At 55.0% G+C, this 14,041-nt stretch overlaps 2 protein-coding genes across 5 annotated transcripts in view; both read left to right on the top strand.

Annotated features, from left to right (window-relative positions):
• Positions 1-14,041, top strand: part of Stk40 (serine/threonine kinase 40) — a 52,297-nt gene that overhangs the window by 34,961 nt on the left and 3,295 nt on the right. Inside the window, exons 8-12 of one of the 3 annotated variants that reach the window (XM_042677035.1) lie at positions 1,958-2,102; positions 2,214-2,333; positions 2,721-2,805; positions 4,334-4,582; positions 4,617-6,570. In XM_042677035.1, coding sequence (XP_042532969.1) covers positions 1,958-2,102; positions 2,214-2,333; positions 2,721-2,805; positions 4,334-4,552 — 569 coding nt within the window. In that variant the 3' untranslated portion in view covers positions 4,553-4,582; positions 4,617-6,570. Of the gene's footprint in view, positions 1-1,957; positions 2,103-2,213; positions 2,334-2,720; positions 2,806-4,333; positions 6,571-14,041 lie in introns of those variants that run through there. The other 2 variants (XR_006147080.1, XM_042677034.1) reach the window with 2 other exon arrangements.
• Positions 11,783-14,011, top strand: Eva1b (eva-1 homolog B). Of its 2 annotated transcripts, none has more exons than XM_042677039.1 (3): positions 11,783-12,388; positions 13,086-13,180; positions 13,343-14,011. In XM_042677039.1, exons 2-3 carry the CDS (start codon positions 13,114-13,116, stop codon positions 13,771-13,773), a joined length of 498 nt encoding a protein of 165 aa, XP_042532973.1. In that variant the 5' UTR covers positions 11,783-12,388; positions 13,086-13,113; the 3' UTR covers positions 13,774-14,011. The 2 variants fall into 2 exon arrangements, with proteins under 2 accessions (XP_042532973.1, XP_042532971.1); XM_042677037.1 differs by lacking the exon at positions 11,783-12,388 and adding an exon at positions 12,882-12,918.

The following is a 14,041-nucleotide window of genomic DNA, read 5'->3' as shown; positions in this document are numbered from 1 at the left end:
TTGGTCTAGTGGAGGAGGAAGATATTCTGGTCAAATAATGCATGAAGTTAGAGCTAGTACAAGAAGGGATGGGATTTCTAAGAAGGCATAGAAAGTTAGAGTAGGGGGCTAGGAAGGTGGCTCAGTGGCAGAGCGCTTGCCTTGTATGCATGAGGCCCTGGGTTCGATTCCTCAGTACCACATAAGCAAAAAGAAAAAAAAGCCGGAAGTGGCACTGTGGCTCAAGTGGCAGAGCACTAGCCTTGAGCTGAAGAGCTGAGGGACAGCGCCCAGGCCCAGAGTTCAGGCCCCACAAACGGACCCCCCCAAAAAAAAAAGTTAGTGTAGGATTTTCCCAGGAAATAACATTTGATCTACATTCTTTTTTTTTTTTTAATAGGTATTTATTTTGTCAGTCCTGGGACTTGAACTCAGGGCCTGGGCTTTGTCCCTGAGCTCCTTTAGCTCAAGGCTAACACTCTTAACACTTGAGCCACAGCGCCACCTCCGGCTTTTTCTGTGTATGTGGTACTGAGGAATCAAACCCAGGGCTTCATGCATGCTAGGTGAGCACTCTACCACTAGGCTACCTTCCCAGCCCTGATCTATAGTCTTAAAAACTAGGAATTATGGGCTGGGAATGTGGTTTAGTGGTAAAGTGCTTGCCTAGCATGCATGAAGCCTTGGATTCAATTCTTCAGTACCAAATAAACAGAAAAAGCCAGAAGTGGCGCTGTGGCTCTCAAGTGGTAGAGTGGTAGCCTTGACTAAAAAGAAGCTCAGAGACAGTACCCAGGCCCTGAATTCAAGCCCCAGGACTGGAAAGGAAGGAAGATAGATTAGTTTTTGAGGAGATTTGTTGTTGTGCTGGTCCTAGGGTTTGAACTGAGGGTCTGGGTCCTATCCCTGAGCTTTTTTGTTCAAAGCTTGCACTCTACCATTTAAGCCACAGCTCCTCTTCTGGCTTTTTTTTCTGGTTAATTGGAGATAAAAATCTTAAGGACTTTTCCTGCCTGGGTTGGCTCCAAACCATGATTGTCAGATCTCAGACTCCTTAACAGCTAGGATTATAGGCATGAGCCATCAGCACATGGCTTAAACCTTAATTCTTACAAAACACCCAGTCTCTAGCATTCAGTTACAACAACAGGAAATGGACTGAGACACTGTAGGACAGAGGAAGAATAAAGGTTTACTCAGCTCACACTTCTAGAGGCTGAACCCCAGGTCAAGGGGCCACATCTGGCGAAATCTCCCTCATTCTTGGGCCACATCTGGCGAAATCTCCCTCATTCTTTGCTGTTGGAAACCCTCCGAGGTCATACGTAGCATCACATGGAGAGGAGGTCATACAAGGACAAAGCCAGAGCCAGACAAGTTTATAACAGAACTAGGATTAGGCTTACTGACCATTCTCATGGGGGTGAAATTTCAGTGGGTTTGGTAGGAACATTCATAGTGTACAGCACAGATAAACTGTAGCACAGAGAAGTTAGCAAAAAATGTCTGAGTTCTCCATGAGCCTGGGGCTCCGCAGTCAGAAAATTTGTCTTGTGGCCAGCTGCTAGAGAGCAGCAGACGAAAAGGGGCTCCAGCAGTGATAATAAGTGTTGTGAAGGAAGCATGGAAGAATGGAGAGGGATCAGCTGCTTTCACAAATGTAAGCTTGCCTGCTGGGGGCAAGGACTAGGACCCAGGCTCCTCCCCTTCCCGGGACTTGGATTTTGGAGAGGCAGGCTGGCCAGTGTACAGAGCAGGGCTAGTAGACAGGCTGTACACAGCCAGTCACCTTCCATCCTAGTGAGCCATCCCAGGGAGATAGGGAATGATACCGAGAAGGAAGGGAGCCAAGAGGACCGAGTGTGAGGTGGGAGGCGGACACGCCCATGATGGAGCTACCCAGCTGAGTCAGGGGGCCCACAGCAGAGGCATCCCAGAGCAGTTCCTTCCTCTGAGCATGTGCATCCTCTGTCCCTAGGCCGTCCATACAGGGGCAAGCCGAGTGACATGTGGGCTCTTGGTGTGGTACTCTTCACCATGCTCTATGGCCAGTTCCCTTTCTACGACAGCATCCCACAGGAGCTCTTCCGCAAGATCAAGGCTGCTGAGTACACCATCCCTGAGTGAGTCTCTGAATTCTTGGTGAGGGGACAGCATGAGGAGGCCCCAGAGTCCGGGGGAGGCCGGTCTCAGGCCCTCCTGCCAAGCTTTCACCCTCCTCTTCTCCCTGGCAGGGATGGGCGTGTCTCTGAGAACACCGTGTGTCTCATCCGGAAACTACTAGTTCTCGATCCCCAGCAACGCCTGGCTGCTGCTGATGTCCTGGAGGCTCTCAGTGCCATCATTGCATCTTGGTAAGTGGCTAGCCCTGGGCCATGGACTCGACTAGGCTGGGAAAGCAGATGCCTGCCATCTCATGCACAACTACAGTCAGACAGTGAGAGTCAGATGTCCAGGTTTCCCAGGGCAGGACTGGGAGGGAGCAGGCAGAGAGCAGGATGAGTGTTTCCCACGTGTCCCTCCCTGCCAACTGCAGGGTAGAATTTCCTCACCCAGTTCTCCACAAGTCCCCAAGAAAAAAAAGTTCTCCCTGAATTGGATAAGTCAGAGGCTGACAGGAGTCAGTCATGTTAGACAGAAGATGAATGTCTAGACCCAAGCCAGGGCTCCCTGACTCCAGCTAAGTCTGGAGTGATGGGACCCTGGCTTTTTTGGGGCTGACCTGTCTACCTACCCTGCAGGCAGTCCCTGTCATCTCTGAGTGGGCCTTTGCAAGTAGTTCCTGACATCGATGACCAAATGAGCAATGCAGACAGCTCCCAGGAGGTAAGGGGGTGGGGCGGGGGGAAGGGGAGGCAGGACAGGGGAACAGGCAGGCCAGCTCCCTAACGACACAGGACCTCCTAAGGCTTTCTTCCCTTATCCCTGAGGAAGAGTGGAAGCTGCCTGCATCCTGCCTTGCATCCAGCCCAGCCAGAGCTCCCATGCCTGAGCTGAGCAGGGGCCAGCTCCTGTGAGGCCCTCTGCTGAAGACGCTTTGTGCGGCTCTCTCAGCCTCCTCCTCCTGCCAAAGTCACTTTTCTCTGACCCTCTGACTCACTATGTCCTCTCACTCCTCCTGCTTTCTCGTTTTTTTAGATGATTCATTTATCCCTGTTTTCTCTCCAATCAGTGCACTGGAGAAAGTGCTGATCCTGATTGGTATGGGGGGGAGGCGGGGCGGGCAGGGTAGGGGACAAAGACCTGAGTGCTAGGCAGCAGCTGGCAGGTAGTTTTAGGGCGCCCCCTGGAGGCTGCCAGCCTGATGTGTAAGGACCCTCACTCCTGGCCCCTCTTGGAAGCTTTAAAGCAAACAATAGGAGAAGCAGTATCTGGAACCACAGCAGAGCCTCCCAGACCTTGCAAAGAAAGAGCTCCAGTTCCACCCCAACTTCCACCCTTCCCAGGCTGCTGAGCTGCTAAAATAGTCATTATTGGCACTTGTAGAATATAGAGCATCAGTCCTCCCTAAGCTTGTATGGCCTATGTTCTTTCTCTATGTGTTTATATGTCAGTCCTGGGGCTTGAACTCAGGACTTGGATACTGTCTTTGAGCAGTTTCACTCAAGGCTGCACTGTACCACTTCAGCCACAGCTCCACTTCCAGTTTTCTGGTGGCTAATTGGAGATGAGACCCCCCAGACTTTGCTGTCCAGGCTGGCTTCAAACCCACAATCCTCAGATCTGTGCCTCTTGAATAGCTAGTATTATAGGCATGAGCCACCGATGCCCAGCTATCTTTTTTTTTTTTAATTAGCATACATTAGTTGTAGGGAGGCGGGGTTCATTGTGACATTCCCACACATACATACAATACAATGTATTCTGATCAACTTTATCCTGGTCCTCCTCTATCACTCTTCTAACCCAGTCCCCACGTCTTAAAACCATTTCTACAGACCTGCATTCTTTTCCTCAATTTATAAATGAGGAAACTAAGGTTCAGAGAGGCAAAATGGTTTCCCCAAAGTTGCACAGCTTGGAAGTAGAACTGAACCCTGACTCCTAACTAGTATAGACTTACCACTGCTGATTCTATTACCATCTACCTGTGGGCTAGGGGACTCATCAGGGGCTTGTGGGTAGGACTGAGATAAAGACATGAGGTTTCCCAGATACTGTGGCCGCTGGCCCTGCTCCTGGGTCTGTGCTTTAGCCAGCAATGTGAGGGCCAGTTGGCTGGAGGAAGCCTTCATGGACCCACTCAGTACCTGGCCAGATGGATCCCTAAGTGTGGTACCTAGGAAGGCTGGGCACAGAGCCAGGCTTCCCTCAATCTCTGCTGTTGTCTTCATCTCCATCCTTGGCCTCACAGGCAAAAGTGACGGAGGAGTGCTCCCAGTACGAGTTTGAGAACTACATGCGGCAGCAGCTGCTGCTGGCTGAGGAGAAGAGCTCCATCCACGAGGCCCGGAGCTGGGTGCCCAAGCGGCAGTTCGGCAGCGTGCCACCGGTGCGACGGCTGGGCCACGACGCACAGCCCATGACCTCCTTGGACACAGCCATCCTGGCACAACGCTACCTGCGGAAATAGCGGCGGCCTCTGCCAGGACACCTGCCCCAGTATCACCTCTCCAGGCGCCCAGTCCCAGCCCCAAGCCTGGCTGTCAGGGCTGGGCCCAAAGTGCTGGACTTTCCCAGGCTGCCATGGGGCAGGGCAGGGCAGGGACAGCCCAGGTCACGTGAGTCAGCAGAGGCACCACAAAGCTACCTTTTGGAATGATTGCTTGATTGTTTGGTTTTTTGTTTTTTGTTTTTTTAATCTGAGAAGCCTAGATAACTAATCTGCTTTTAATCATGACATTTTAATCTACCTCTGTCTCTTTAACTGAGCTGTCTCTGGACTAAGTGACAGGAGGAGGAGGGAGCCAGCCACCCACCCAGGCTGTGGCCCCGGGGCCCTGTCCCCCACAGTCCAAATAAGCTCAAAGAGCAGCTCGCTGCTGGCTTCCCAAATGAATGCCCTCCAGACCCGCCCCTCCCCCCAGCTGCAGAACACCTCCACCTCATCGGATGCCCAGTTCAAATATATTTATTTTTTTACTGAAATCAACTTCTCTCCCATCTCTGGGTGGCTCAGCCTGGGGCTACCCCGTCCCCACGTGGACAGCAGGGGTCCATGTGGGCTCCCTCCTCACCCCCAGGCACAGAGGAGCCCCTTTGCTGGCCCATCCTGCCCAGCCCTCTGTTTCCAGTGATGGGAGGCCTTTCTAGGTTTCATTCTTTCTCTGTCTCACTCAGTGGCTTCTCTGAGGTGCTGCCCGTGGAAGCCCTGCTTCCTTCTCCGTCTTTCATGTGGTACCCAGGTACACATGGTACCCACACAGCAGACACGATGTGAAGGGAGCGGGGGTAGACTGGGCGGCAATGCTCTGGGTCTGGCTGCTCTTGCTTTCCCACCCCTGTGTTCAGAGGACCCACCATGGGAGCATCTCCCCTCCTGCCCTCACCTCAGAGTAGATGTTGTGTCTCCTTTGGCACACCCTAGCCAGGGACCTTCATGGAGGTCAGAGACTTGAGGGGACGATTGTAGCGATCGGGGACCTGCCCTGCCTGGTTTGAGAACAGCCCTGCTGCCCTTTTGAGCCAAGATTTTGAAGTGGATGCCCGTCTTGCCAGAACTGCTGTTCTCACCAGAATGACCACCTCTCCCTTCCCCCTCACTGGACTCGGCCCAGCCCAGTGCCAAGCAAAGACCCTCGTCCAGAGGCCTCTCCTCCCCATGTATCCTTAGAGAGGCCAAATATCCCCTCCAGGTAGCCCAAGGCCCTTCCTGCCTATTCTTGCTTCCCAGTGGGGAGGTGACTGTTTCTAGAGTGTGGGCTGCCTCCTTTTATCCCCCCAAAAAGCTGACTCACTGTGAGTGACCTTGGGCAAGTTCCCAAACTTCCTTGTGCCTCAGTTTCCCCATCTGGAAAAAATGGGGCCACCTCTTGCCAGCAGTAGCAGGGCTGCCCACACCCCTCCTCCCCCTGTCCCCAATCTAGCACTTGGGCGCCTTGTGCCTCTGCCTCAGTGGGTCTGTGGGAGCCCTCCTGAGCCCAGCACTTCCTCCCTGAGCACCTGGCTCTGCCTCTAGCCCAGCTGTCCAGCCTCTCGAGAGCCAGGGGTGGGGAGGCCTCTTTTCTGTATTTATTTGATAAAAGTCTCCTGAGGGAGCAGAAATGCAGTCAGCGTGGACTCCCGGGCCTGAGACTGCCCTCTGGCGAGGCTTGGGGGCTAGCCAGGGCCACCTGGACAGAGCCCCTAGCCAACAGTCTGTGGGGCCCCTTGGGCCTGCGTTCCACTTGCGGTCTCTCTCCTCCTTTTCAAAGCAATATCCTCAGGTCTGCAGAGCCCTGTCAGCCAGCCCTGGCTCTGGCTGCGTTTTGGCGAAGGAGAGGAGAGGAGGTTGGGTCTGCCCTCACTGGTGTCACACACTGAGAGAAGTCCTGTTGTAAAGAAACAAAACAAAACGGAAAAAGTCACAAAAAGTTTGTATAAAGACGTATTTTTGTACTACATGGGGACTCTTCCTGCATGTCAGCAATAAAACTTCCTGATCTGGAGCCACCATGGCCCACAGTGTCTGCGGTTCTTGCTCTGCTGAGGTGCCTCCATCTTGGGCTCCAGCCCAGCCATCCTCTCCCACTCTGGTAGGGCAGCCACCAGATGTTCCTACCTCCCCGCACTGTCCTGAATCAGGAGGGGGTCCAGTCCAGCAGCAGGAGCCCACAACCATGGTAGCTAGAGAGAGCAAAGCCCTGTGTGTGTGTGGATCCTAACAATAGGCTGCTCTGCCCTTAGGCCGGCCAAGGAGCTGGGGTGAGGAAAGGCCAAGCCAGGCTATTTCCTGCACTGCCTCCCCCTCCATGGGAAGTCCAGGGGTGCCTTCCTTCCTTTCTTCCTTCCTTCTGTTGCCTAAATTTAGACTGCAGATTGTGCTTCCCTAGCTGCGAAGCGAGAGGCAAGCAAGCTGCCCCGTCCCCTCCCCCTTGTGCCCAATAGTGGGGAGTGGGAAGGTCAAAACTCCAGCTGGCAAAAGCCCCTTTGCAGGTAAGCAGATGAAAGAGGGTGTGGCTCCCCCCCCCCTGGAAGAGAGCCTCAATTCTTTGCAGGCCCCCAGCCCTGGACCCCTGGGCCCTACCTTCACCCGAGAACCCCACAGCAGCCCAGTGGTCCAGATACTACATCTGGCACACATACCTTGTCTGCCCTGAATATACTGCCAGAAGGTACCTTTTCCCCCAATCCATTCCTGCCAGCAGCTGCCCTGCATCAGGCCTCCACTCACAGCCTCACCTCATCCCTTACCCAGCCAGCCACTGCTCAGTGTGCAGCTGTCTCTCCAGACAGGGGTATACAGCATGTTCCAGGAGGCAGGGACCATTTCACTCGCTTTAGGGTCAGCCCTTCGAAATAGCCTGGCACTCAGAAATCCCTGGTTTATTGATCTGCACTGGCACCACTCATCCTAAGTTTTTACTGGGAACCCTGGAATTAAAGGAAGGAAAGGGAAGGTACCAGAAAAAAGCAGCGGAAGGTGTGTAATTATGATCAACAGCCATCTGTGTTCCTGAGCCGTCACAGCAGGTAAGAGCTGAGACGTTCCCAGGAGCAGCACAGAGTTCTCCAGTGGGAAAGGTAGTGAGGATGGAGAGTCCTGCTGGCTGAGGTATCCAGGCTCTGAAACCAAATCAGCCTTGTGTCTGCCTCCCTGCCACCTCCAGTCCTGTCTTGAATCTGACCACTTGTGACAGCAGCCACCAGATCTCCGCTCTGGACTCCTTGGTCTCCTTTGCCTTAGGCCAGGAGCCACATGCAGCCTGAATGAGCCTGCTAACATCAGATTCATGGTCCCTCCTGCCTACAACTCTCACATTCCTGACCCTTAACTCCTCAGCCCCTCCCTGACCTGTACTCACTCTGTTCTGCCACAAGCAAATCAGCACACTTCTGCTACTGGCCTTGCCACTAGCTACTCTTTCTGGAAGGTTCTTTCTTCCTGGACCGGAGTCCCTTACTCAGATTTGTTGTAGTGATCACAGCCTGACACGTATATTCTATTCGCTACTCACGTTAGGCCTCAAGAATGATGACAGAATTCTCTTCTGCAGTGTCCACTGTAGGGCTGGGGGAGCGGGGGGAGGTGGGTACACTGGTCCCTCCTAGCATTCAGGGGTGAGAGCAAGGGACCCCAGGCAACCCAGAAGGCAAGCAGATTTTACATCTGCACACTGTTAAGTAGAAAATGTACTTGTTACCAGAGAGAATTGGCTCTGTGGTCTACACTGCATCTTTTGGGAATCAACTGTGTAGAGAAAATCCCCCCCCATGCTGGAGATTGAACCCAGGGCCTCTGCGTGCTAAGAACATCTAGATGTTCTTAGTCACTTGAGCCATGCCCCTAACATAAGTGGAGGAAATTTGTCCCTTCCTTTGTTCAGAAATTTACCGAGTTCATCCCACCCACCAGTGTTTCCAGGGCTGGCCTGCTCACACAGCAATGGATCACCCCCCAAATATACATCACTACTTTTTATATCACAGGACAAAGAAACATTTTTTTTTTTTTTTGTCAGTCATGGGGCTTGAACTCTGGGCCTGGGCGCTGTCCCTCAGCTCTTCAGCTCAAGGCAAGCGCTCTACCACTTGAGCTACAGCGCCACTTCCGGTTTTCTAGTGGTTTATTGGAGATAGGAGTCTCACGGTCTTTTCTGCCCGGGCTGGCTTTGAACCGCGATTCTCAGATCTCAGCCTCCTGAGTAGCTAGGATTACAGGCGTGAGCCACCGGTGCCCGGCAAAGAAACATTTTTAACTAAGGTGAAGGTTAGTATGTTAGAGGCATGTTTTGCTTCCAGTGCAGACAGGAGCAACAGGAAGTACAGTGGAAAGGCAGCTTTGGGGGTGACGGGATGGAGAACCCTGAGCGGAAACTGCCAAGCGGGAGTCATGCTCCAAACTGTACAGTGCCAGGAGGACCCACTAGATCCTTTACTAATACCCATGGAGAACCTTCCCCAGTACCTCTTCCCAGCAGCTATTCTGAGTACTAGACTTTTCCTCCATCCAAAACTTACCTCTGTGGAATGGGAGGCCTCAGTGACTCTCAGCATAGCCATGGCGGGAGGGAACATGCTGTTGGAACTTGGCGCTGGTCTGTAAACATGCCAGGCAGAGTCTGCAGTGGTCTGGACCTCTCGGACCCTCTTCTATCAAGACCCATCTTTCTTGTTTCCTCTTAGGAGTGCTCTGTGCTTTCCAAAGGCAACACAGGCTGGTCTCACAGGCAGGCAGGACAGAGGTTGAGACTGTCAAGAAGGCAGGCGGGCAGGGAGGGAGATGAGCAGGTGGATAGTGGGATACCAGCCAGATGAGCAAGTGACAAACATGCAGAGATCTCAGCCACAGATGGAAGCAGACACAGACAGGGTGAGCAGTGACATGAGACAGGCAGCAAAGCATACAAGTAGGTGGCCACGAAGGGCAGCGAGCCCTGTGGAGGATGCAAAGGCTTGAGGCAGCTTCCCCCCTGCTGCTGCTTTAAGTCCTCAAGGACAACAAAGCCACTGTGGTTGGCTACACTCATCCCAGGGGAAGGCAGCACTCTGGGAACTCTGTATCTCTCTCTGGAGGAACCAGTAACTACCTTGTCATCTTATTTCTGCACGTTCACCTGCTTGCCTGGGGCTGAGTTACAACCTTTTCCAAACACATCTCTTACACCCAAGCTATACACAGACACACCTTTGCCTACAGGCAGTGAGAGAGATCCGCATGGCACAGGTGCAAGAAAACTGCTTGACAGAAAATATCCCAAACCTCACACTGCACACACACACACACACACACAGATGAACGCAGACCCAAACTGATACACAGCACTCCGTGCCAGTACTGCTGTAGCACACAGCGATATGCATGTAGATGGAGACATTAAATACATCAATCATCAATAGAGTTCATAACACATGTTGAGTAATTAGCCAGTCACACACACATGCCTTAAACAAGGAGAGAGCCTATGAGAGCACCAGAGGTTGGAGATTTGTTGAATGCTTGGCAAAAAATAAATAAAAAATTGTGCCTGTTTTTATGTGGTTATTAGAAATTTTACAACTATAGTTGGGTGTCAGGGGCTCATGCCTGTAATCCTCACTACTCAAGAGGCTGAGATCTGAGGACTGCAGTTTGAAGTCATCCAGGGAAGGAAAAACTCATGATGTGTGTGTGTGTGTGTGTGTGTGCTGGTCCTAGGGCTTGAATTCAGGGCCTGGGCACTGTCCCTGAGCTTCTTTTGCTCAAGGCTAGTGCTCTACTATTTGGACTTCCAGCTTTTTCTGAGTAGTTTATTGGAGGTAAGAGTCTCACAGACTTTCCTGCCTGGACTGCCTTGGAACTGTGATCCTCAGATCTCAGCCTCCTGAGTAGCTAGGATTATAGCTAAGACACCAGTGCCCAGCCCTGTGAGACTCATATCCACCAAACTACAAACCACTACCACTACCACCAACAAAAGCTAGAAGTGACACTGTAGCTCTACTGATACAGTGCTAGCCTTGAACAAAAAGCAGCTCAGGTTCAGAGCTCAGACCCTGGGACTGGCATGTGTGCACGCACGCACGCACGCGCACACACACACACACACACAAGACAGAAGCATGGCTCAAGTGGTCAAGTGCCAGCTGAGCAAGCAGGATTCTGGTCTCTTCATCTCTCAGTGGCATGTAACACAGCTGATCACGACCCTGTTCTATCTTCTACCTCACTGGTCACCTCTCTGAGGAGGGTATTACCTCATGTCAATGTTCAGGGCTCAGGCTTGGAACCTTTCTCTTCTACTCTTTTCCCTGCCCTAGGTGGTACAGTTCTCGGCAGAAATGGCCATGGGGGCTGGGGAGGTCTACCTACTTGACGCTTCCAAGTGTCTAATGTATGCTTGAATCTGACATATCTAAAATAAAACTCTCACCAACCCCCCAAAATGTATCCCCCTCCCACATTCCTTGAGTGCTTAGGCCCAAGATCAAGGCTAATTTTTTTCCCTCATGTCCACCTCTGCACAGAACTCCTTCAAAATACCATCTGCATCTAGCCCTTCCCCCTGTCACCCAGCCACTGAGCCTAGGCCCTTACTTGCCTGGAAGGCTTGCCTGCCTGCTCACTGCTCTGCTTCAATCCTTGTCTCCCACCCCTCCCATGGCATATCCTACCCCGAGCTACCACAGAAGTCACCCCAGAATGTGGCATGGGACACGGCACTGCTCTTGCTTAAAACTTGGACTCTGCTCTACCCTTACAATCAATCCAGGCTCCTCCCCTGCATGGTTACTCTCATCAATCACCCTCCCCAGGCCTTTGCCCTTCTTCCTGCCTAGACACTCTCCCCTAGTCCCTGGCATGAAGGAGATTCAGCTCTCACCTTGGATGGCCTGTGAGAGCCACCACCGAAGGCCACCAACACATCAGCTGATTCTACTAGTCATCCTGAACATTTCCCATCCCCTGAGGCTCTCTTCCCCGCACCAGCATGGAGACTCCAATTTAGTGTCAGCACCCTGAGGCCCAGGGCTTGTGTACTATACTAATTTTTCACTAATAAACCTGCCTCTTTCCCCATTCCTAGGAAGGACCAAGCACCCACGATCAGTTAGCATCTGTTGACTAGGGGCTATAACCCACCTCTACACAAGTACACAAGCAATATTTAGCATGCATAGCCTATACACAACAGATATGAGCAGAAATACCTTTATTCAGGCTCACAAAGCAAAGTTACAAAGACATCCAAGGTGGGAGTCAGCCTAGTCCCTTCCCCACCTTGATCTGCCCTCTGCTTGAACCCAGTCTCAGAAGTGGGGGAGTGGGGGTCTGCAGCCAGAATGGAGAGGGGGTCGTTGGCCCACAGGCCTCAGGCACGGCCTTCAGCTATGTCTGCAATTTCCTCTCCCTCCTTCCTTCCCTCCTCCTCCCTAAGGCTCCCGCCAAGAAAGCCTCCCCCTCACCCCAGCTCCAGCGGCGGCAGGCAGGGAAGCCCTGGGGCCGAAGGGGGAAGGGTGCCTGGAAGACCGGGCAGAAAGAGGACCAACCCCAGCTGCGCACTCATCACACGTTGCCCGCACAAGCTCAGCCCAGGTGGAGATGCACGTGTGAGCCTGGGCGGGCCTAGCCAGGGCGCCTGTCACTCAACTGGACTCAGGCATCCCCTGCTTCCTTCGGGGTCTGCAAGCCTGCACCGGCCGGGCGCACCGCGCACCGCGCACCGCCTATCAATCAATCATCAGCCTTGTCTGACCCGAGCAGAGCTGGCCAGCTGGGCGCACTGAGGTCTGGGGCCCAGCAGGAGGGACCCCAGGACTCCCACCCTCCCCAGTGGTTGAGGATCTGGGGGTGAGTGCTGGCAAAACAAAGCAAAAGCCGCCCTGGGGGAGGGGGGTGCGCAAAGGGACCCTGAGAAGTGAGCGGAGGACCGGGAAGCGGTCTGGAGCCTGAGCTCTTGGGCCAGGAGTGGTGAGTTCGAATGCTGGCCGGTTGCTAAAGTTAGCCTCTCCCCAAACTCGGCGTTTTCTTCATCCGATGCGGGGGTGGCTCGGATTAAAGCCCAGGTGCGGGGCGGGGGGGGGGGCGGGTCAGCCTCCGCGCCGCCGCTGTCGTCAGTGGGGGCGGCCCCGCCACGGCCTCCCCCGCGGCTTCCTGTGACGGCCGCCCCCCTTCCTCCCGCCCCTCCTGCCCGCCCCGCCCCTCCTCTTTCCTCCGAGGAAACTTTCCACCGGTTGCTCTCTCGGCCCGTGTCCGGTCGCGCCGCCGCTGGGAGCCGAGCTGGGCGGACGGGGCGGGAGCGGCGGGGCCGTCCCCGGGTGTATGCGGCCGCCGGCGGGACGGACGCAGGGCCTCGGCGGCGGGGCGGCGGGGCGCTGACGGTGAGCGAGCGGGGCCTGCGGGCGGGCGAGGCTGGCGGCCTCTGACCCGCCCCTCACCCCCGCGCGCGGGGACCCCGCGGGGCGGCGGCTCGGGTCTCCCTCCAGGGCGGAGCTGGGCCGGGGCGCGGGGCGGGCGGGCCGAGGCGCTGACCTGGCCGCTCCCGCAGGCTGGCGGGGCGCTGCCCCCCGCGCGGCATGGATGCCCCGCGCCGGGACATGGAGCTGCTCAGCAACAGCCTGGCGGCCTACGCGCACATCCGCGGTGAGAGGGGACCGCGGGAGCGGGGTGTGCGCGTGTGCGCGCTCGGGCCCTTCCTCTCTCCTCTCCCCCTCCCCTCCCGTCCATCCCCCAGCCCTGGCCCCAAACCTGGAGTCTCCGGGGATGGGGTGGACTCTCCATGACCTTTGCCCTCCCCCCCCCCAGCCAACCCTGAAAGCTTTGGCCTCTACTTCGTGCTGGGCGTCTGCTTCGGCCTGCTGCTCACTCTGTGCCTGCTGGTCATCAGCATCTCCTGCGCACCCCGCCCGCGCCCTCGGGGCCCCGCTCTACGCAGGGACCCTCGCAGCAGCACCCTGGAACCCGAAGACGAGGACGACGAGGAGGAAGACACGGTGACCAGGCTGGGCCCTGACGACACGCTGCCGGGCCCCGAGTTGTCGGCTGAGGCCGAGGGGCCGCTCAGCGTCAACGTGTTCACGTCCGCCGAGGAGCTGGAGCGCGCGCAGAGGCTGGAGGAGCGGGAGCGGATCCTGCGGGAGATCTGGCGCACCGGGCAGCCAGATCTGCTGGGCACTGGCACGTTGGGGCCCTGCCCCACGGGCACGGGCACACTGGGCCGCATGCACTATTACTGACGCCCGGCCCAGCTTCCGAGGGGCTCTTGAGTACTGGACATGTATCAGAGCCCAGAGCTGGTGGCCCCAGGACTTTTGGACTTGCCTGGGTTCCTGAATTCCCCTGGTGCTATTGGATATAGACTGCCACTTTCTGCGAGGCACCCATCCCGGGTGGGAGCGGGAGGAGGATGCAAGGTCCCCATCTTCTCTTCCCCGGGAACGATGATGTGACCAATGAAAGTAGCGTTCTCAATGACTGTCTCTCCCTCTGTTGCCTTTGCCTCCA

This window comes from Dipodomys spectabilis, unplaced genomic scaffold (genome assembly GCF_019054845.1).
Source record: "Dipodomys spectabilis isolate Male_0828 unplaced genomic scaffold, ASM1905484v1 ptg000002l, whole genome shotgun sequence".
Taxonomy (NCBI): Eukaryota; Metazoa; Chordata; class Mammalia; order Rodentia; family Heteromyidae; genus Dipodomys; species Dipodomys spectabilis.
Note: the sequence above shows the minus strand (reverse complement) of the source record. Positions and strands in the feature narration are given on the sequence as shown.

What these genes read in the sequence shown, in the direction of transcription:
- Eva1b (XM_042677039.1), top strand. Translation starts at nt 13,114, where the DNA reads ATGGATGCCCCGCGCCGGGACATGGAGCTGCTCAGCAACAGCCTGGCG. An exon ending in GGCCTACGCGCACATCCGCG is followed by an intron (nt 13,181 to 13,342) that starts GTGAGAGGGGAC and finishes CCCCCCCCCCAG; the next exon opens with CCAACCCTGAAAGCTTTGGC.